The 22,071-nt window shown below is 38.1% G+C and overlaps 1 protein-coding gene and 1 long non-coding RNA gene across 13 annotated transcripts in view; both read right to left on the bottom strand.

The window, feature by feature from the left end:
- The window catches only part of LOC103025055 (protein PHTF2), an 89,352-nt gene that overhangs the window by 16,853 nt on the left and 50,428 nt on the right, over window positions 1-22,071 (bottom strand). For 2 of the 3 annotated variants that reach the window (XM_049474295.1, XM_049474297.1), the window contains exons 3-7: window positions 14,698-14,754; window positions 14,444-14,455; window positions 6,657-6,726; window positions 4,048-4,206; window positions 215-380 (exon numbers count right to left, since the gene is read on the bottom strand). In XM_049474295.1, coding sequence (XP_049330252.1) covers window positions 215-380; window positions 4,048-4,206; window positions 6,657-6,726; window positions 14,444-14,455; window positions 14,698-14,754 — 464 coding nt within the window. The remainder of the gene's footprint in view (window positions 1-214; window positions 381-4,047; window positions 4,207-6,656; window positions 6,727-14,443; window positions 14,456-14,697; window positions 14,755-22,071) is intronic. The other variant, XM_049474296.1, reaches the window with a different exon arrangement.
- On the bottom strand, window positions 392-4,040 carry LOC125798969 (uncharacterized). 10 transcript variants are annotated; one of them, XR_007437757.1, is made up of 4 exons: window positions 1,432-4,040; window positions 1,258-1,315; window positions 910-938; window positions 392-851 (listed from the first exon to the last, which is right to left on the bottom strand). It is a non-coding gene; the product is annotated as an uncharacterized LOC125798969 (long non-coding RNA). The 10 variants fall into 10 exon arrangements; XR_007437751.1 differs by having other exon boundaries at window positions 910-1,315; XR_007437756.1 differs by lacking the exon at window positions 910-938.

The following is a 22,071-nucleotide window of genomic DNA, read 5'->3' as shown; positions in this document are numbered from 1 at the left end:
ACACAGGTAGTGAGTGGGTAACCCTTGTCACATGTCACAAAGGAAAGCAGCTAGCAGCAGGCAGGTCCTCTGGCACTGGGAACAAGGGTTAGCCAACACACCTCATTCAAACCCTCTAAGAGCTAAATCACACCCAACACATCAAAAAAACACAGAGATGCAAAAACCCCAGGCCTCGTTCCTGCCCTCCCTCCCGTTCCCTCCCTCCCCTCACCTTCTCCTCTTGCCGGTGCTGCTGGCGGCTGGTTTGGGTGTGCGGGTGGAGACGATCTGGCAGTGCACCGTTCCCAGCAGCAGCATCAGCCAGATGGCACCAAACACCTCAGTGGCTGGGATGTCATGAGGCTTAGAGATGCTGAAAAACAACACCGCTGCTGCCACTGTAAAAAAAACACACACGGAAAGAGTGAGACACTTCCTCTCTGCCACTGCTTAACTCACTGCTGCATTTACAGCAGTTATGACCCAACAGAGGCCAACAAACCCCACAACTCCAATGCCAGCAATGAACTAACGAATATTCACACTGTTTAGAATAGTTCTTCTTATTTACACTGTTCTAGAAAGTTCTACAAATGCACCTAGAATGTTCACTCCAATTCACACTGTTCTAGAATGTTCTACCCCTTTCACATTCTTCCAAAATGTTTTACAATCACTAATGCACTTAGAAAGTTTACCCCTATTTACACTGTTCTAGAATGTTCATCCTCCTTACATTGTTTAAGAATGTGCACCTTACGCACAATATTCTAGAATATTCATCCCAACTCATCGGTTCTAGAATGTTCACCTCTGCTCACACTGTTCCAAAATGTTCACCCCTACTCACACTGTTCCAGAATGTTCACCTCTACTCGCACTGTTCCTGAATGTTCACCTCTACTCACACTGTTCCAGAATGTTCACCTCTACTCACACTGTTCCAGAATGTTCACCTCTACTCACACTGTTCCAAAATGTTCACCTCTGCTCACACTGTTCCAAAATGTTCACCTCTGCTCACACTGTTCCAAAATGTTCACCTCTGCTCACACTGTTCCAAAATGTTCACCTCTGCTCACACTGTTTTAGAATCTTCACCCCTGCTCACACTGTTCCAGAATGTTCACCTCTGCTCACACTGTTCCTGAATGTTAACCTCTACTCACACTGTTTTAGAATCTTCACCCCTACTCACACTGTTCCAGAATGTTCACCTCTGCTCACACTGTTCCAAAATGTTCACCTCTACTCACACTGTTCCAAAATGTTCACCTCTACTCACACTGTTCCAGAATGTTCACCTCTACTCACACTGTTCCAGAATGTTCACCTCTACTCACACTGTTCCTGAATGTTCACCTCTGCTCACACTGTTCTAGAATCTTCACCCCTGCTCACACTGTTCCTGAATGTTCACCTCTGCTCACACTGTTCCTGAATGTTCACCTCTGCTCACACTGTTCTAGAATGTTCAACCCTTCTCACACTGTTCTAGAATCTTCACCCCTACTCACACTGTTCCTGAATGTTCACCTCTACTCACACTGTTCCTGAATGTTCACCCCTACTCACACTGTTCCTGAATGTTCACCTCTACTCACACTGTTCCTGAATGTTCACCTCTACTCACACTGTTCTAGAATGTTCAAACCTACTCACACTGTTCCTGAATGTTCACCTCTACTCACACTGTTCTAGAATGTTCAAACCTACTCACACTGTTCCTGAATGTTCACCTCTGCTCACACTGTTCCTGAATGTTCACCTCTGCTCACACTGTTCCTGAATGTTCACCCCTACTCACACTGTTCTAGAATCTTCACCCCTGCTCACACTGTTCCTGAATGTTCACCTCTGCTCACACTGTTCCTGAATGTTCACCTCTGCTCACACTGTTCTAGAATGTTCAACCCTTCTCACACTGTTCTAGAATCTTCACCCCTACTCACACTGTTCCTGAATGTTCACCTCTACTCACACTGTTCCTGAATGTTCACCTCTACTCACACTGTTCTAGAATGTTCAAACCTACTCACACTGTTCCTGAATGTTCACCTCTGCTCACACTGTTCCTGAATGTTCACCTCTGCTCACACTGTTCCTGAATGTTCACCTCTGCTCACACTGTTCCAGAATGTTCACCTCTACTCACACTGTTTTAGAATGTTCACAACTATTCACACTGTTTCAGGCTTTTCACCCTTATTACACTGTTCTAGAATGTTCACCCCTACTCACACTGTTCCTGAATGTTCACCTCAAGAAAAAATCCAGAACCATGCTGATGGAGAGCATGTTATATAATTATAAAACAACATAAATGGAATAAATAAACCCTTATAGTAAATGTCTCCATAAGGAGAATATGTTTACTAAAAGTCTTTACTATTAGATGTTTGTGCCTAATTCATTAGAAATATAAATAGAAAAAGAATAAGAAAATGTTGTAGAACAGTACAGATTGTGAAGTTGGACATGTGTGTATGTCTATCTAACAGATTGTTGCTCTCTGATGAGCTGTTTGCAGATTGTAGAAGAAGTACTACCAAGGTTAATATTGTTATAAAGCTTAACAAATGATACAATTTGCAGCCCAGCTTTGCACAGGTATTAACAGCATGCCTTCCAGTAAGTGAGGAGACAGAGTGGAAGGGTGAGTCAGCAGTGTAGACTGTTCTTAGGTATGGAAGCAGTCACAGTGGTGATGAACCACATGTTTAAATGATGCATCCAAAACAAACATAACCAAGCTGGAGCAGAACAAAGTGCTAGTCTCTTTTATACAGTCAATGTTTGTCAAGAATTTAAGAAGGGAGTGGAATATTTTTCAGTGGTGAGAAAAGTAAAGAGACAGTTTAATGGCTCAACACAAGCCAGAGTGAAACTTCCACAGTCATGATAAATTCCAAAAGATTAGCTACACCTCCTTTAAATAACAGGCTTATTTCAGTCAGGACTGGGTAGATAATGTGTAAATTTGGCTATTCTTCCATTTATTTAGTCCAGACTGTAGTTCAGAAAAATAATGCTATGGTATTTGCCCGACGGAGGAATTATACTTGTTTCTCATCACTCAACCTGGGTGTGTCTACATAAAGAAAAGCAAAGGAAGTCAATTTAACAGGTAAATCAGACAAGACCAGCTGACTCATCTCTGCCTCTCTGACTGCAGTGGAATTTTTGGGTCATCATGTTCTGCCCAAGGGCACCCAGTATTATTAACAGTAGTCTATAATGAACTCATGGAGTAACAGTGTTTTAACTGCTGTTTTTCCCCAGTGGTTAGCATACTCGATAAAATTCAATTGCGCATTGTTAACACAGCAATTAAGAATATTATCATAGATTATATACAGCTCTGGATTAAAAAATAAAGTAAAAAATAAAGAGACTACTTAAAATGCTGAGTTTCTTTGATTTTACCAAATTGAAAACCTCTAAAATATAAGCAAGAAGAAGATTATTACAAGCCAAAAAACCAAACTGAGCTGCTTGAATTTTTGCACCAGGAGTGGCATAGAGTTATGTGTAAGTCAGTGTGTAAGACTGGTGGAGGAGAACATGCCAAGATGCATGAAAACTGTGATTAAAAAAACAGTATTATTCCACCAAATATTGATTTCTGAACTATTAAAACTTTATGAATATGAACTTGTTTTCTTTGCATTATTTGAGGTCTGAAAGCTCTGAACCTTTTTTGTTATTTCTCATTTTATGCAAATAAATGACAATATTTTCATTTGGAATTTTGGAGAAATGTTGTCCATAGTTTATAGAATAAAACAATGTTCATTTTGCTAAAACATACACCTATAAATAGCAAAATTAGGGAAAATGATTTAGAAACTGAAGTGGTCTCTTATTTTTTTCCAGAGCTGTACTGGGTTGCATACAGAGCTATACAGAGCATTCTAGGAGGTCAGAATGCATGCCCGTTATGCAAAATGCATACATATTGGCAGGTCTGTGGATTTCCTAGTGCATCACTAACTATGAACATTGGATTTATTTATATTTATTATTAGACAAGTCTATGTAGAAGTGATAGAAAATAAAACTGACCTTGGAGAAGGTAGAGTGAAAGCAGCAGCAGGAAGATGGCTTTGGAGGTCACCTGGATCCACCATCTGAAGAAAAAGGGGAATAGTACCACTCGAACAATGCCCTTCCTCGTTAGAGACGTCCATGGGCTCTCCGGCTTGGCTTTAGCGAATGCTGAGCCTTGAATGCAGAAAAATGAGACAAGTTACAAAACAGAAACTTGAAAATGCTGATCTGTGTACTGCAGGAACATTACTGCAGGACATGTGCAAATATACGTGCTATATAAAAGCAATCCCTTGTTGCATTGTAGGCTATTATAAAGCTTGTGTGTGTACAAAAAAATGATACTGATACTGATTTTAATAAGTTAAGACTCATTCTAAATAACTGTACTACCAAAATTTTACATTTATTTGCTATTATTTTCCAATGTTTGCTGTACATACAAAACTATTAAATTAGATCATAATCAACACACCTATTCTAAGGCATTGTTACCTGTTTATATTATGTCAAAATCAAAAAAAATTTTTGCAATGCCATTGAGTAGTTAGTTGTCTTTGTGTGAAACAAGAGTGAGAGGTCATAGGTAGTGGGTGGAGTAATGGAAATTTCCACTCTAAAACAGGGAAAGTGTAAAAGAAAAGAATGTACGGCTTGTTTTTTATTTATTTATTTTTTTTTTTTATAATTTTATTTCAAATTTTTCCCATTTTCTCCCCAATTTACACAGCCAATTACCCAACCCATTCATTAGGACTCCCCCTATCACTAGTGATGCCCCAACACACCAGGAGGGTGAAGACTAACACATGCTTCCTCCGATACATGTGAAGTCAGCCACCGCTTCTTTTCGAGCTGCTGCTGATGCAGCATTGCCGAGTTGCGAGCAAGCTCGAAGGAAAGCGCAGCGGCTTGGTTCCGGTACATCAGCTCACAGACGCCCTGTGCTGCAGACATCACCATAGGAGTGATGTGGGGAGAGAGCGACATCTACCCACCCAGAGGGAGCAGGGCCAATTTTGCTCCCTCTAACGCCGGCAGCTTAATGGCAAAGCTGCATGAGCTGGGGTTCGAACCGGCGACCTCCTGCTCATAGTGGCAGCGCTTTAGACCGCTGGACCACTCGGCGTCGTGAGAATGTACGGCTTGTTGCAAAGAGCCAAATGTATATAAAGCAAGCAAGCAAGATGTGTATTCTTATTTTGTTGGTGCAACGGGGGAAGCAAGATCTATTCTCATCTGCTTCTTAGGTAAAATGCTCCAATAGCAGATTAGATTTGCTATGGATTAAACTATGACTAGCATTGTTTAATAACAAGTTAAATGTACCGATTAAAATAAATGGCACAAACAACCAAAAACAAAGGGTGCACAGGTAAAAATAAAGAAACTGAAATTGCATCTTTCATCTTCATGCAACTACCACAGTTCTATTAACATGTGAACATAGCTTTGGTTTTATTGGCCAAGATACTACAACATACTATACATCAGATGAGCTTAAAAAAAAAAAAAAAAAACAGACTGATTCTGCGTTTGGGAAATCACAGCACTCTACACTGCAGAGTTCAGCTTGAAGGTCAGGCTGGAACAGAACGCAGTGTTATGTCACAGGTGAAACGTGTGAGATTTAAGCTTGAGGGAGAGAAAGAGATGTGCACATGAAAAAGCCATGAGGGAAGGTGAGGAGCACACTGTGCTGAATAATGCAGAGTGTAAAGAGAGGCAGGTATTTATAGTATTTATAGCATGAGTGTCACGACTGAATCAGTCCACAGCAGTCTAACAGGGTCCACGGGGGGGCATGCAGGCATGGGCTAAGAGGTATCATATACTAGACAGCAAGTCTATCACTACATATCTGATTAGATTTGATTTAATGGAAATTTTGTATACACATGGTGAACCCTAGAAGCCTAGAAAGCAGCAAAAACCTAGAAACACAAAAATATTTACTCATCATCTGTTGCATATTGTTCTACGTGAAAGCACTATTTGTCATAAATAACAACAAAATGTCTTGAATTAGGGGCTCCTAGTGGTCCAGCAGGCTATGCGCTGCCACTATGATCAGAAGATCGCCGGTTCGAATCCAGTTCATGTAGCTTGCCATCAGCTACCAGAGCCCTGAGAGAGCACAAATGGCCTTGCTCTCTCTGGATGGGTAGATCGTGCTCTCTCCCCACATCATTCCAAGGATGATGTCAAGGCGTCTGTGAGCTGATGTGTCAGAACCGAGTCGCTGCGATTCTCTCCGAATGCGCTGTGATGCTACTCAGCAATGCTACATCAGCAGCAGTTCAAGTTCGGAGGAGGCATGTGCTAGTCTTCACCCTCCTGGTGTTGGGGCATCACCAGTGATAGGGGAAGTCCTAATAAGTGGGTTTGGTAATTGGCTATTTAAATTGAGAAGAAAATGGGATAAAAAAAAAATAATAATAAGTAAAAAATGCTTTTATGGATTGGCTGAAGGACCAATACTGCTTTTACAAAAAAATGTGATAATGATTAACAAATAATGTATTGCACTGCGCTCCATAGATAACATACTAAACCCCCTAAAGTGTAAGCCTAGAATGCCAAACACCTTCCTCTAGTCACATACAATCTCTGTTGGACTCTACCTCTCACTAGATCCACGTCAATCAGATCCGGCTTCACATGGCCTGTCTTCTTTGGTTTGTTCCTCAGGCCCTGCAGGAGGACAGCATGACGTTAGACATGAAAACACAGTGGGCAGCGAGACAGAAAAAAAAAAAAAACCTGATACGATAAAATGTTTCACACACTGTGCTGTTCTGAATTTAACTAAAGTGGATTAATTACTATTTTGTATTAACATGCTGGCATTCCCAACACTGCCATACTGATAGCATTAGTACAAAGAAAGTGCTGTTTTCATGTTTAAGTTAGAGTGTGGGCTTTGTTGTAAGCGGCCAGGTTTGTTTAATAAATCAGATCTCTTGAAATCACTTTCCACACTGTTATTTGCAAGTAATCTGATCTGATTTGCGTGTTCGGACATCACAAACTCACTTGAACGGGTTGCTGAGGTAACAAAATAAGCTGTATTAACAAAATATCTGTACAGATTTATTTAACTATATTTTTATGAAATTATTTAATCATAATCACATTTCAAACCACCTCCAATGATTAGCAAAAATCTAATTTCATGTGGTTTGTGGCTGTCCAGACTAACAAGATTGAATACAATCCAATACTGGATATAATCTGGATATGCCAAAAACTTTTATTCTTGTGTACATATACATCTGTTTGTACCTGATGATCTTGTGTACTTGTATCTATTTTTATCTGCATGTGCTAAATTAAACCTTTGTAACATTCAGAAAAAAAAATCTAAATCTACCAAGATTAGTGTTAGTATTTGTAGAGTATTATAAATATCTAATATTTTAGCGCAGTAGTCCAGCATCACGTCAGAATTCAGCTTAATATTTAGCTCTTCTGGAGTGCAATACATACAGTATCTAATAACCGTATTATTAGCCCTGTAATGACAACTATGTGATCAACTTCTTGTACAATATATGAGCATGACCTTGCTGACCTTAAAATTGTCAATGGTGTCAAAAGTAGGTAGAAGGTAGAAGTATATTTACTAGAGTTTAAATACTTCTGTAGAGTAACTCAAGCTTTTTACTCAAGTACAAGAACTGGTTTCAAAACTACTTAAATATAAAAGTATATATATATTGTTGAGAATTAAAAGGTTAAAACAGTGTCTTATAATCATGGAAACTATCAATTAAGGGCTAAAACATTGTTGTCCTATAATCATACAAAATACTTAATGAAAAACCAATCAGTATAATCCATTAGTGATTTTAATAAGGTTTACTCAATATGTTAATCAATTAATATGTTACTTGTATTCAAAAGGGAAGTATTTAGCACTTTGTAATCTTTATTCATGTTGGTGATCATATGTTAACAAACACAGTACTCTTTAGAATCATATAACAACTGTAGTTTAATTGAATTTGCACAGGAATGTTTCACAACACATGGGTAGCCATCTGTGGCTAGTTAGGCCTTGAGACTGAGGGAGGTTGACCCGTCCCTTGGGACCAAAGATAAGGAGGGAACTTCTACTGAATTTATGTAGCCAGGCAGGAGGACAATGGATTTATTATACCGAAGACTTAGGTGGCAGGCAGGCACTGGGTCATATCACGATATGATACAGTTTATGGGACCGAAGGGGGCTGGTCAACCTTCTTCATTCACACCATAGTGGGATGATCTATATAATCTTGTGTATGTCTTATTGTGTTAGAACATTCTCCTTGACTCTCTGAGCGGAGCATTGTTCCCGGAAGATCTTCTGAAATAAACTGTTAAATTTGCTGAAAACTTGGTATCCTGACTCCTCTTGACTTCTCTACTCATCTCAACCATTTAAAAGAATTCAGGGGGAACGCACTGGAAACGGCGCTGCAAAGGGTAGTGCGGCCTTCCCCAACAATAAATAATAAATAAGCATACATTTTACTTAAGTAAGAAATGAAGTGTTTATACTTTATATAAATTGAGCTTATTATTAAGCTTATTATTAACTTGTACTATTATTAAGGTGTTATTGAGCACCTCTGGATTTTGTTTTTGTTTTTACTAAGCAAGTGAAGTCCATTAACCTAACAGAGCCGGAATGTTATATATATGTTATATTCCAATTCCCATGTTCGAATAATCATATTATTTATATGTTCATTACTCTTTTCACTTTGCATGCAAAACCATTATCATTAATAGCAATAGGCAATCACTCTATGTTTGTATATTTTTTTAAACAATTATATAGTAATAAATACTAGTGATTTTACATTGTTGTGCATCCATACTAATTACATGTTCTTTGGTTAGAAACATGAAGTTGGTCAGTGCTCTTTAAATATTTACAATATAATTTTATTATAATAACTATAAAATCCCATCATATTGTTCACCCCTAATTAACAGCCATTAAGATGGATGTGGCCAGTCATACAGCTTTGTGATGCTGACTATAATCCAGGCAAAGCAAATCTGTGCAATCTTGTAAAACCCTCATACACATGCACACAAACACACACACAAAAAGCGTGCCTTGCACACTGCAGACGGAACCTATTCCACGTAACAAAGTGTGACCACACTGAACATTAAGCATCCGTGCACAATCCGTAAAAATCAGCTTAGTCAGGCTGCATAAAATCAGGGTTAGACATCATAAGAGAATTCTCAAAATTCTAGTCCAGTAAATCCTATGTACACACAAACGCAACACACACACACACACACACACACATTAACAACACAAAGACTGTCTGTCTGTGCACATATTGTATTTTAACCAGATTGAAGAAGAGAAGAGCAATTTTTGAGCAAATAGGTTTGCAATAGGTTCTTGAATGGTCATCCTGACTCTGCTCTCAGATCAGCATTACAGTGCTAAGATCACACTCTAATATTACAACAGTGTTAACACTGTGACGCTTTGGCAGTGTTTGGCAGTGTTTAACAGACTGGATGACTGTTTGGCTGTAGTCCTGTTTCAGCATATAAGGACACGGTCCAGTCTGAGCCAAGGCGCATTAATCCAGTATGAGCCCCTCTGACTGTGAGCCAGTCACTCAGCACCAAAACAACACAATTCAGTGACCCCTTCTCAACAATCAAGTGCTGATGGACACTGAACACACATGTAGTGATAAGAGCAGTGCTAGTAACCTACAAGCCCTCTCTGTCTCTCTCTCATAAATATACACACAAATACGCAAATATAGCAACAGGTTTACAATCACACATGTGGCCTAAACACACACACACACACACACATAGGCCTGTCACAATAATTACATGATCAACTTATCTTACAATATATGCATGTGATCTCCAGAACTTTTGCTGACCTCAGTATTGCTTATTATGTTTTTTTTTTCTTCAAAATGTATTTATGTTTAATTTACTTGGGATTTTTACATTGTTAAAATATTCTATATCAGAGTTTCTCAACCTTTTGCACAGACCTGACCTCTTGGTCAGAGATACAGTGGCAGCTTTACTTGTCAAGGTCCAGCTTCAGGGTTTTTATGTTGTTAAAAGACTCCATCAAATTTTTAACCATTTATCCATGATGTGTTAAACACATACCACAGGACAACTGCATCCCTCAGATGCAGTAAATCTAGTAGGTAGCTTATCAAACCAATCAACAAGCTCGACTTAAACATTTTTTTTTTTTTCAAATAAAATAACTAAATAGCTGTCCCATCTTAAATTACAAATGCTAAACTATCTACATATGAAAGGCATTTTTTACTTTGCAAAACAGAAAAAAAGAAAAAAGGGCCAACAGCCCCTGTGCAGTACCTCTAAAGCACAATAGGGGGCCGAACCACTGTTCTATATATTCTATACTCTATGTCATAATATATTCTAAGGATAATATCTAATATTCTCAATAATTAAACGTTACCTGCTCTAAAGTATGTCTAATTACAGTAATATGGCATTATGTCCAAACTAAAATAGTGATTGTGGCAGACCTATATGACACAAATATGCACTTACTTACAAGAAACAGAAAAGGTAAAGGTTATGCTGCCACACACACACACACACACACACACACACACATTAATATGGGTTGCAAAACAGTGATAAATAGTACAGATGACACAATACCACACTAACTCTTCCAATAACAATCCTAAATTGGAAGCACCAGTCAATACAGACAGTAATTGGATCTTTTCCTTTTAAAACAAGCTGCGTTTACCGGAGGCTCTTCACTACGGATGAGCATCTTAAAGCAGACTATCATTCTCAAACCACTCACATACTCGACTACGCCACAGAAAGAAACACAAAGCTAACTATATCAGATCTCAAATTGGGTATGCGCATGTGTGTGTGTTAAATTTCAGGCAAATCACTGATTTTTCCTCCTCCACATCTCCCTCCAGAAATATCCATTTCTGCTTTTTCAGCTCATCATTACTGATGTGTCACCTGTAATCTCTATCAAAATTCTGCATCTATGATTCATGCATATATGATTACTAAAGGGGGTTATTATAGTATTCAGACATTCATCAGTTATACTGGCTTAAAAATTCAGTTTAGTTGCTTTTAGCTTTAAGAGAGTGTATATCTCCCTTAAAGGTAGTTTTAGCTACAATTACCTAATTTCCTGCTGATGAGTTTTGCAATTTACATAATATAATGAATTCCACTGACCTAATGCCGATCGTAAGTTACCTCAAAGGGGGGAACTTGGGAATGCCCACACCTGTATAAGCTGTGATAGAAGCTAATAGAGGGTGCCAGATGGATGGGACATACCATTTCTGAATAGAATCTCACATTCCTCAAACCACAGTGTCACATGTGTACACTGGAATACATCACAACCGTATATTATAACTCTCCTTCATCCTCTGAAGACATTTCCCTTAGCATTTTGTGACTGAGTGCACTCTCTCTCTCTTCTCTCTGACTGAACATAACCTGGAATCAGATTCATCCGCTCTGAAAGGAGACCGCATCACACCCGCCCAGTTTAAAACGATTTTTCCGCACGCTCGGTGCAATTACCCATTCTCACCAGAGAGGGCCCCCAATCACAAAACTTTAAGTACTAAAATGATGTTTCTGTATCTATTTTTTGTATTTCCACTTTTACTTCATTACATAGATTAAATGTGTTTATTATTTTTACACTGATACATTTATATTAATGTTACCAATTATTCCAAACCCACATTATCACTACCAGAGTGGTAGATGCTCTACACTGTCACTGGGTTGGATGAATAGTGAATCAAACGATATAGCTGATCTTATTAGAAGCACCTGCTGCTTCAGTTCTGCCAATTTGCCACTGGTTTCTGTAATAACTGATCAACACAGTACTGTACTTTTACATTTAATACTTGAGTAGTACATTTTAGAATGAACTACTTGCAATACTTAGGTACAAAATGTTACCTAAGTCTAAGTATCTAGTACTTTAGTACTGATAATGATTGTAACTGGCTGCATCTGGTTAGAATTGTCCATATAAACAAACAAGTAATTTCAGCAGAAATCACATCCACACTGAATGCAAGAGACCCCACACACATATCCCACAAGTCAGTGCAGTGTTCTTTAGATTCCATGGGACATGAAAAAAGTCATGGAACACAATACTAGTTCCTGTCCCATGACATTTGACATGTCAGGGTTGTTCAGCAGTAGACTATGAAGGGTGCCAAGACACATTGTTAGAACTTATACATAAGCAACTATAAATGCTTTATAGCTTTGTGTTTTTTCTGTTCAAATTGCAGTTATATTAGAATTATATTTAGCAATAAATATTTTTTAACAGCAATAAGTCTGTTGCTAAGGCTGATATCAGAATACCTGTCCTGCTCTGAACAAAATAATCTCTCTTCACTGATAAAACAATAAGTCACAATCCTTTACTAAACAAATCAACTGAGCAAACTTATGAACTTGGCTGCCTCTATTGCTTTAATAACACCAGCCCTGGCACTACAGCCCGAGTTAATGAGCTTCAGCACAAATATTTACTCATTCGCCTCCTCCCAGTGGTAAAGTCAATGCCTGTTGTATTAATGCGCCGCTATGCTGCGAAACTGGCAACCCTCCGGTTGTCAATGAATCGACCCTCTCTGGCTGCGTTCCCTGCAGCGGTAGAACCGAGCACTTCCTCTGAAAGACACTCCGAAGATCTGGTCTACTTGTATTCACACGGCTCACTGCTGGTGGCCCTTCTATCAGCGAGAAGATACACACAGGCCTGATTAAATGTCTAATGACATTAAGAGCACGCAGACCTCTCCAACTCCAGACGAGTGGAGACCGTCTATCTGCCCTCAATCAGACAGATCAGTCGCTTCCCTTCTCTCTTGCTCTCAAACAGGATCTATTACCAACAAAGAACAAACCATACACACACACACAGTACTCATATTGATGGTTCCAGATCATTATTTTACATAGAACTCAGTGGAGCAGATAAACATGAACCCACTGGCACCAAGTCTAATACCAAGCATGGGCTCCAGCACTGAGCTGTGAAGAAGTGGAAAGAGTTTTTTGAAATAATTATTATTTATCCAGTATTTTTAGGATGAGTTGAGAAGTTTAGAATGGAGTTGGGTGGTGATTATTCAAAATCCTATCCCTATTAATATTATTCTTACAGTATATATCTGAATGCAATCAAATCCTCACAGCAATGCTCCAAAATCTAGAAAACTATTCATGGGCAGTACAAACAGTTTCACAAACAAAATCAGGATAAACTCTTATAAATACCTATGATTACATTTGATCCACATTCACAGATAAGTTATTTGATGCATTTCAGGTCTCACTGTTTCAAAACACTGTTTTATCCTGGTAAATCCTGCCTCGTCCAATGTTTAACAAATTAAACTAATCCTTAAAAATAGAAAATGAGAAACCTCATTGAGAAACTTTATTAAGCATTAATCTGAGATGTTTTTGGGTACAAATGATTGACATGTAATTTTAACCAAAACTTTTATTAGGAGTTACTTCTTCATTCTAATTGAAATTGAAAGGTCACACTAAAGGATCTTTATCTGCTCCAATCTTAACCAGAGTAGAACACACATAATGAACTATTCTAACCCAACTCATACAGTTGTGAAAGGTTTGAATATAGTAAGTGGACCTAATAATGAAATCATATAATGGAATAAACATTAGAGTAAGGCCAGCCTAACATAGAATTCTTTGTATATAATAATTGATCAATACCTAAACATTCTCTATATTTCAGAACATTTTCCACACGGATCGGCAATCTGCCGGAATCATCACTCTCTGCCTGTGTGCTCAAGGTCAGATCCTTTATAAGGCACGTGGCAAAGTACTGTTGTTTGTTGTCGTTGCTGTAAATTATTTGATTTATTAATATTTGGCATGTGGCACACCACTTGAGAGTAATAATCACACACAGGAATCTATGAGGAAACAGTGAGCTGTTGTGTACCATTACGTAAGAGGTTAAGGAGAAGACAAAGAGCATTTAAATGAGAAACATAAAACGCCTCTTTAATATCCGAGTCACCTGTTATTCCAGGAAAACAGCCAAGAATTGAGGCAAAAAAAGAAGATTTGTCTCTGATATCTGAGTCTTCTCCACTCTCTCCATCACACACTTAAACACATAAGACACAGATCTACCACATGCTCAACCCCAAAGCACACCAAAAAAATCACCCAGGTGTGTTAAAAATGCAGCGCTAGTTCAGACGACCAAGAAGGGGCACAACCACACACAGTTGAGTCTACAGGCTTTAGTACCTCGGGGGGTGGGGGGTGGGAGTGTTAGGCTAGCTCAGGCCGCTGCAGTACTCACCAGCCTAATGAACTGTTCAGAGGATTCAGAGCGGTGGAGAAGAGGGAAAACGGTTTAACTGAAAACAGAAAGGGTGCTGACGGCACAGTCAGTGCACATCTTAACACTGACACATGCACACAAATAGACACTCCCAATCTCACGCCCTGGTGAAGACAAAACGACTGACAGACTGATATATAAATAGAGGGGGTGACTGAGAGAAAGAGAAAGGAAGGATGGATCGATGGAGGGATAGATAGATGAGGTTTTACCTTAATTTCTCGTTGTTCCACAGACTTCTCCCAAATCTGCTGGTCGTACGCACCAATCTGAGAACAGCAACAGAGAGAGAAAAAACAGGTCAATGATGAGAATTAACTATAGTTACAAAAGCAGAATGAATGCACTATATAGACTAATGCAATATATAGACACACACATAGACATACAAACTATGGACAAAATAAAAAAAAATCAGTAAACCACTAAACCAATATACAGCTCTGGAAAAAAAATACAGGACCACTTAAAAATAATGAGTTTCTTTGATTTTACCAAATTGAAAACCTCTGGAATATAATCAAGAGGAGGATGGATGACCACAAGCCATGAAACCAAGCTGAACTGCTTGAATTTTTGCACCAGGAGTGGCATAAAGTTATCCAAAAGCAGTGTGTAAGACTGGTGGAGGAGAACATGCCAATGTGAAAACTGTGATTAAAAACCAGAGTTATTCCACCAAATATTGATTTCTGGACTCTTAAAACTTTATGAATATAAACTTGTTTTCTTTACATTATTTGAGGTCTGAAAGCTTTGCATCTTTTTATTTCAGCCATTTCTCATTTTCTGCTAATATTTTTATTTGGAATTTGGGAGGAATGTTGTCTGTAGTTTATATAATGAAACAACAATGTTCATTTTATTCAAATTTATACCTATAAATAGTAAAATCAGAGAAACTGATGCAGAAACTGAAGTGGTCTTTTACATTTTTCCAGAGCTGCTTGCCAGCAAATGCATGTGTACAGTTTTCCATGAGGATGAGTTCTCAAAAAACTTTATTTTGATTTGTATGTATGACAGTGGTGTAAAAGTGAGCATCACTTCCCACCTGGCACCAAGGAGCACGCAGGAGCATTTATTACCAATCCATACATATTGGTGCTTTAAATAACTGATTGCTTTTCTACCTCGAAAGTACATGCAAATAAGCCAGTATAACAAAACAACATAAGAGGCCTTGGGAATAAAAATAAATAAATAAATAATCAGCCACTATACTACTTGAGAAATAAATGTATTCTTCTTCCTCTCAAGCAATTAAATAACCACCTGGAATGTGAGGCTTACTAAATAGGCCTAAACGCACACACACACACACACACACACACTTGCAGCACAAAGTAGCAAGGCCTGTCAATCAGCTGCTCCCCAGCTGATTTAAACCACCACCAGAACAACAAAAGCCTGTCAGGGTTCACTGGTCTGAGAGATCAGCCATGCTGAACATGGGGGCATGTGTGTATGTGCAAGAACAGCAGTAAGTGTGTGCACTCAAGTGTCTGTTTTCACACACTTTCAGGAAAAAGTATGCCCTGGCTGTGTAGAGAATAGAGAAAAGCAGCTGCAACACGCAATATCAGAACTAACAATAAACAAACTGCAACTCATAGACTGCAGATCATCTATAGCAAAACAAATATGGCAGCTGCAACATTATATACTCTTTTAATACTTATTTTCAGAATTTTACACATTGTACATATGTTTGTACATGTCTCATTTCATACTTTATTTTGCTCAATATGTTAAATGATGCAACTAACAGTAAATGTAGAGGATTGTAGTGAATATGAACTTATTAAAAAACTTAACAAAGCATGTCAACTGACCAAAGCTATTCAGATCAACACTCGTATTGTATATATATATATGTATGTGTGTGTGTGTGTGTGTGTGTGTGTTTGTAACTTATTTAGCCCACAGAACTTTCCAGAATGCATTAGGCTTAGTTTAGATATTTCAGTAAAAACATGGTTCTGAAATTTAGTGGAATAACTAAATTACTTCTGATGACTCTTCAATAAATCTTATATTTGTGCAGGTTTTGCAGCACAGTAGAACAGTGCACCCTCCTCCGGTCAGAGTCTGTTCAGTTTACCTAAAGGCCTTTTGCAGTTTAATAAGGCATTGGCTGCAGTTTGAAGGCTTGAAGTGCAACTCTCTTTTAACATTTTCTTGTTCTTGATCTGCATGTTCTGGCTTTCGTTCACCGCCTGCATGCTTGAACAGGGCTGCCCCTTATCTATTCTCAGTGTGTTTATGGGAAATGTGCACAGGGCTGCAAAGGCCTGCACACAGCTTCTTCCTATCCGCTCATCTCACTCACACCTCAAAATACTTACACACTTCCTGTTTAACATATGTATGTGTGTGTGTGCATGTGAGTGAGTGGGTGGGTATGTATTTATTTGCTTTATACTGTAGGGTAAAAGACTAAAAATGTCTGTACCACAAGCTTTATAACAAAACACACTGTTAACATCTTATCTGGGTTGTTGGTCATTCTACATTTGAAATAAGGGGTTAATTTTAGGCCAAACCACTGCTTTATAATTGCAAAAAAGCACAGAGAGAGAACAAACTCAGCTTGACATGTTAGTAAAATACATGCAGTTAGTTTTAACAAACAACTCAATCTGTTTTCAGTCCAGCAACAAAACACAGATATCCAGTAGGTTCTGTAGACACTAGATAAACACTGATATTTAAATTAATGTCTGTTTGACCTGTGTGATATGACTAAAAACTGGAGATAAAATGGAGATATACCATATGATGACGATATGATGAATACCTTTGAAAAGTTACCAAGTCACTAAGTCATCATGTTGCTATTTTCATTTAAATGTTTCCATGTAATAATTTACACTATATTTATAAACAAATCATACGGATGATCATTTTTTTATTATACCACAGTTCCATTATCGCTGTTTATTTAAATATTTTAAGTTAAAGGGACTTGGTGGCTGATAATGTGTGTAATAATGCGTATTTTTGAATTGCTGGGCACTGTGCCTCTATGGGATCCAGCGGCTCCCAGTGGTGTATAATGCCATCGCATTTGGTTTGTATTTGCTTTGTAAGCGCTGCATCGTTGCGAAGTTACCTGTATGTGGTGGAGTAATACATGAAGCGCTTCGGTTACAGTGCATTACTGACTGATAATGTCGCTCATAAAACGCCTCTCAGCCAATCACATTGCAGGGTCAAAACTAACTGTGGTATAATTATAAATAAATCACACGCATGGTCATTTTTTATATCTTGTCTAAAAACCATTTTAAATTATCCATCCCTCAGCCCACCTATTTTCCATTTATTTACCCTAACGTTAAAAAAAAAATATGACAATGTTTGGACATTAGTCCCATTAAGACACGACTAAACTTACAAGGGGTCTTGGGGTCATTTCTTAATTTTAAAATTGTCTGGCTCAGCTGCGCTAGGCAATATAACAATATTTCATCTCACAACTAATTAGTCCTGTTTAAGTGAATTAATTGTAGCACATTTAAACATTTTAAAAGATCCCTGTATTAAAATAACTATTATTTAATTACATTTTTTTTAAACTGTCGCAATTAATGATTTTTTTCTGTGTGAATAACTTGTATCTGGGAAAAGTTCTTACAATATTTTGATACAATCTTATTACCATTTGACCATGAACTGATAAAGTGGTATACTGATAAATTTAGTCCTGTCCAGATTTATGTCTTACGTCTTTTCAGGTAGTTTCCAGAGATTTTGCCCACTGATACTCCCTGTATTATGTCTGCAAGCACACACATCTAAACACTGAATCTGAATCTGTGAAAGTATAATAAACTAAACCAATTTATTCAGTGAAGGAATTTGATAAACAAATTCAATCTGACTAGGGCTGTTCAAACACTATACCCACTGTAACTGCGTCAGTCCCAGCAGAGTCAGAGGAGTGCGCCTAGTGACCTAAGAGACAGTGAAAACTACCGATGTGATTAAAGATGTACGACACTGATGACAGTGAGTGAGACAGACATGCCATGATGTTCCCCTCGAACTCGCTCTTCTTGTCTGTCACTGACCTCGCCTGGAATGATACGCGCACACACCCAAACAAACACCGTCACGAGTTAATGCCCTCTAAAAAGAAAGATTTAAATCAACATTCTTAAAGTAAAGACCTAGGAAAATAATTACTTTCAATAACAGTTGTCATTTTTACATGACTGTTCCCCACTCTCCACTTTATCCATTACTCCAGGCTGTTTAATGCAATGCTTTAAATGCTGATGCATGTAAATCAACTCTGTTCTGCTTGGTTTCCAGATCCAAAACCACAGAAAAGTTTTAATTTTAGCTTGATCTGCACACTGCTACCTGCAGAATGTAACTATGGCAGGCAACAAAACAAATCATAGTGTAAAATCCTGTAATATTACTATTACTGCTTGATCAGTCCACATGCTTCTCCAATATTAGTGAAGGTTCTGTATCTCTGAGCTTATTAAAAAAGGCATGTGAAAAGAACGTCCTTTAGCGACGGCTCGAAGTGTAAATTACACACACTAGAGTCTATGGGGAAACTAGGAACCCAATATAACAATTCTCCACAATGATGCTTTAAAAAAATCAGAAAAATTTAACTCAAACGTAAATCATAAATATCACTGTTTTATCAAAAATGTGCAAGCAGCTTCTGACTACTGGTTTTAAAGTTAAGGCCACAGTAAGCCTGCCTTACAGTTTTTAGCTCCAGAGTTTAGGCAGGATTTCAGTCACAGTAGACAGTGGTGCATGGACCTGAATAATCTGTGAGACCGAAATGATCTTTTAGGACGCACTCAGCCCACGAGTCACTCGCTCTGATCCAACTTAAAATTAACCATATCTTCTACATGCTTACAAATACATATTTTTTTACTTTACCATTTATTTTAAAGAAAGAGAAAATTGCAAGTAATTACAAAAAAGCAAGCAGCTTTTATACTGAACAAAAGTGCAAAATATGAAAATTGCTGACAGAAACAAATGCTCTACAAATCTATTGTATCATGCTTGAGATATGCCCTGGTACATTCTATACGTATCTATATGTGAATCTTGTTTGTACAATAAGATGTACTATCTTGATTTCCTCATTTTGAAAATCTCATTAAAACAGTAATTCTGACTAAATCCATTTTAGGGTTAAATTAATTTGATTGATGTCATGGTACTACTGGAAAGTGCCATATTATTATTATTAAAGTTATCTTTTTAATAAGAAGCATCTGTTATGCATTACTCTTCTCTAAATGTTTTAGTGGACAATAAAAAGGCAAACGGAGCTTCAAGAAGGCCGGCAGGTTTATTCTGGGGGAGTCGTAAAAAGTTTTGAGTGTCAGATAAATGCACTGATGAAAAGTTAATCAGAGTGGAGTGGATTAGCTCGGGTTAGGGTTTCTCTCCACCGGCGACTTCATGTCGTGTCCCCGTCTTCTCTGCACAGGAAGCGACCTGGTGTGAGAGTGTGTGCGCGAGCGAGTGTGCACATGCACAAATAGCCAGCAGCTGCGGCAGCAGGCTCATTGGTGCAGTTGGTGATTTGGTGCATGTGTGTGCAGGCATGCGTGTGTGAGCGTGTGTGTGTGTGTGTGTTGATCAGCGGTGTTCTGGGGTGTCGTTTGCACACTCATACACAGGAATGGAAAAGTCTGCATCATTCATGAGCTCCCTCCTAACCTTCATCAAACATGCAGCACACTACACACACACACACACACACACACAGATGCAGGTGCACACTGCCTTGTCTTTTCAGGGCAATTTTTTTGCCTCTTTTGAACATGTCTAATAATTAAAGAACTATTAAGGATTATATTTTCTGTAGTAGCTCAAAATATGTTTAGGATATATCATCAGATATTTAGGAAATATGCTGAGTTTAAAGCACTGGCAGCTCTTGACAACAGAGCTTCAGACATTATGTTCTTATTTGAACGGTGCGGTACATCACAGATATCTGTGTGGGTTTTAGCCTCCAAATCTGCCCACAACTATTCCCTCAGACCCATATCCACACTGTGGGTGGCCAGGTACAGACAACAGCACACTAAGAGTGTGCTTCAGCCTTGACAACATGCGAGCTGGCTATTTTTCTGCTGAACATTTAATCACTGAGCTTCAGTAAGGTTGCTAACCATAACTGGGTAATTTACTTAGTTTTACATATGAGAAGGAGCAGGTGTGGTAAAAAACTTTATCTAGTGTTGGAAAATTGGAGTCTTGTAGCCATTTTACATACTTGCTCACATTTTATACTGATTGTTCCTTTAAATATTTAGAATTAATGCAAAAACACTGTTTATATTCTTTCATTGTTTTGGATGTAGTATAAATTGTGCATACTACATGTAAATGTGCTCACTTTTATGCTTTTTTGGAAGAAAATAAACGGTCTGTTTTTGCATTAATAAATAAATGTCATTTCCCAGCTCTAATGTATACATCTGGGTAATATGACAATATTTTTCCTATCACGATAAATTTGTCATTGTGATAAATGATATGCATCTCTAGGTATATTGTGGATTTTATCAGTACTTAAAGCACACTTCATTAAAGAAAGGAAAAATAGTCCTGTTCATCTGGATGAAATGCAGCACATTTTAAATAAAGGACACATAATCACATTGCAAGACATTCAAATTAAATCATATTTAATTAAATGTTATATCTCTTCTGCTTCTTAATGCAAAAAGACAATCCCTACTGCTCTCACATTACATAATAAAACTACCGAAATCTGTCCAATATTATTTACTTTAGTCTCTGGATACATAAAGTGCATTATTTAAGTAAATCATGTTTGCTTCACTGTCTTCTGATGACTTGTGGTGCTTAAATTTCATGTATTTCTATCACAAAATATATTTCAGAAACAAAAAAGAAAAAAAGTGAGCATGTCAGCCTCTAAGCTTTAAACAAATATCCCACATCCCTATTCATAATGAAAGGCATTGGAGGGACAGGGATGAGCAGGCACAAGTTCAGCCACACGTCCCTTCTAACAAACATGCCCTCAGTGCCCTCATCTAACTGTGCTGACCCACCCTGCCTGAACTCTTAGATAATCACTTCCACTAGCTGCTCTTTTCCAAACAGAGGACAGCTATGCTTAATGATGAGGTAACAGCTTTAGTGACTCTGAAGGAACCAGGCCTGGGTTATGCAACTGGACAGACACCCACGTCAGTACTACAGTATAAGCTCAACAGAGAGAGATAGAGGAGAGAAAGTGAGAGGGGGAGACGACAGTAAATCAACCTTTACTAGTTTAATACTGAGTGGATATTAAGCACTGGCATGATGACATAATCAGATCATGATCCATTTGAGCAGATGATCACAGCTGTCTACTGCAGCTTTTTGTCGTTGTTTAGTTAAACATTAAAGTAAAGACCTACAAATTAATTTATAAATAGAGTATGAAAATTTGCATTTTCAAAGCAGTGAAAAAGCCCTAGTCAGGTCTGATTATAGGCATAAATAATACAGGCATGAATATGTTACCGGATTTGCTGGTCTAACTGTCTCGATTTTTATAGTTATGA

Source organism: Astyanax mexicanus, chromosome 2 (assembly GCF_023375975.1).
Source record: "Astyanax mexicanus isolate ESR-SI-001 chromosome 2, AstMex3_surface, whole genome shotgun sequence".
Taxonomy (NCBI): Eukaryota; Metazoa; Chordata; class Actinopteri; order Characiformes; family Acestrorhamphidae; genus Astyanax; species Astyanax mexicanus.
This window is presented reverse-complemented; position numbering and strand designations above follow the sequence as displayed.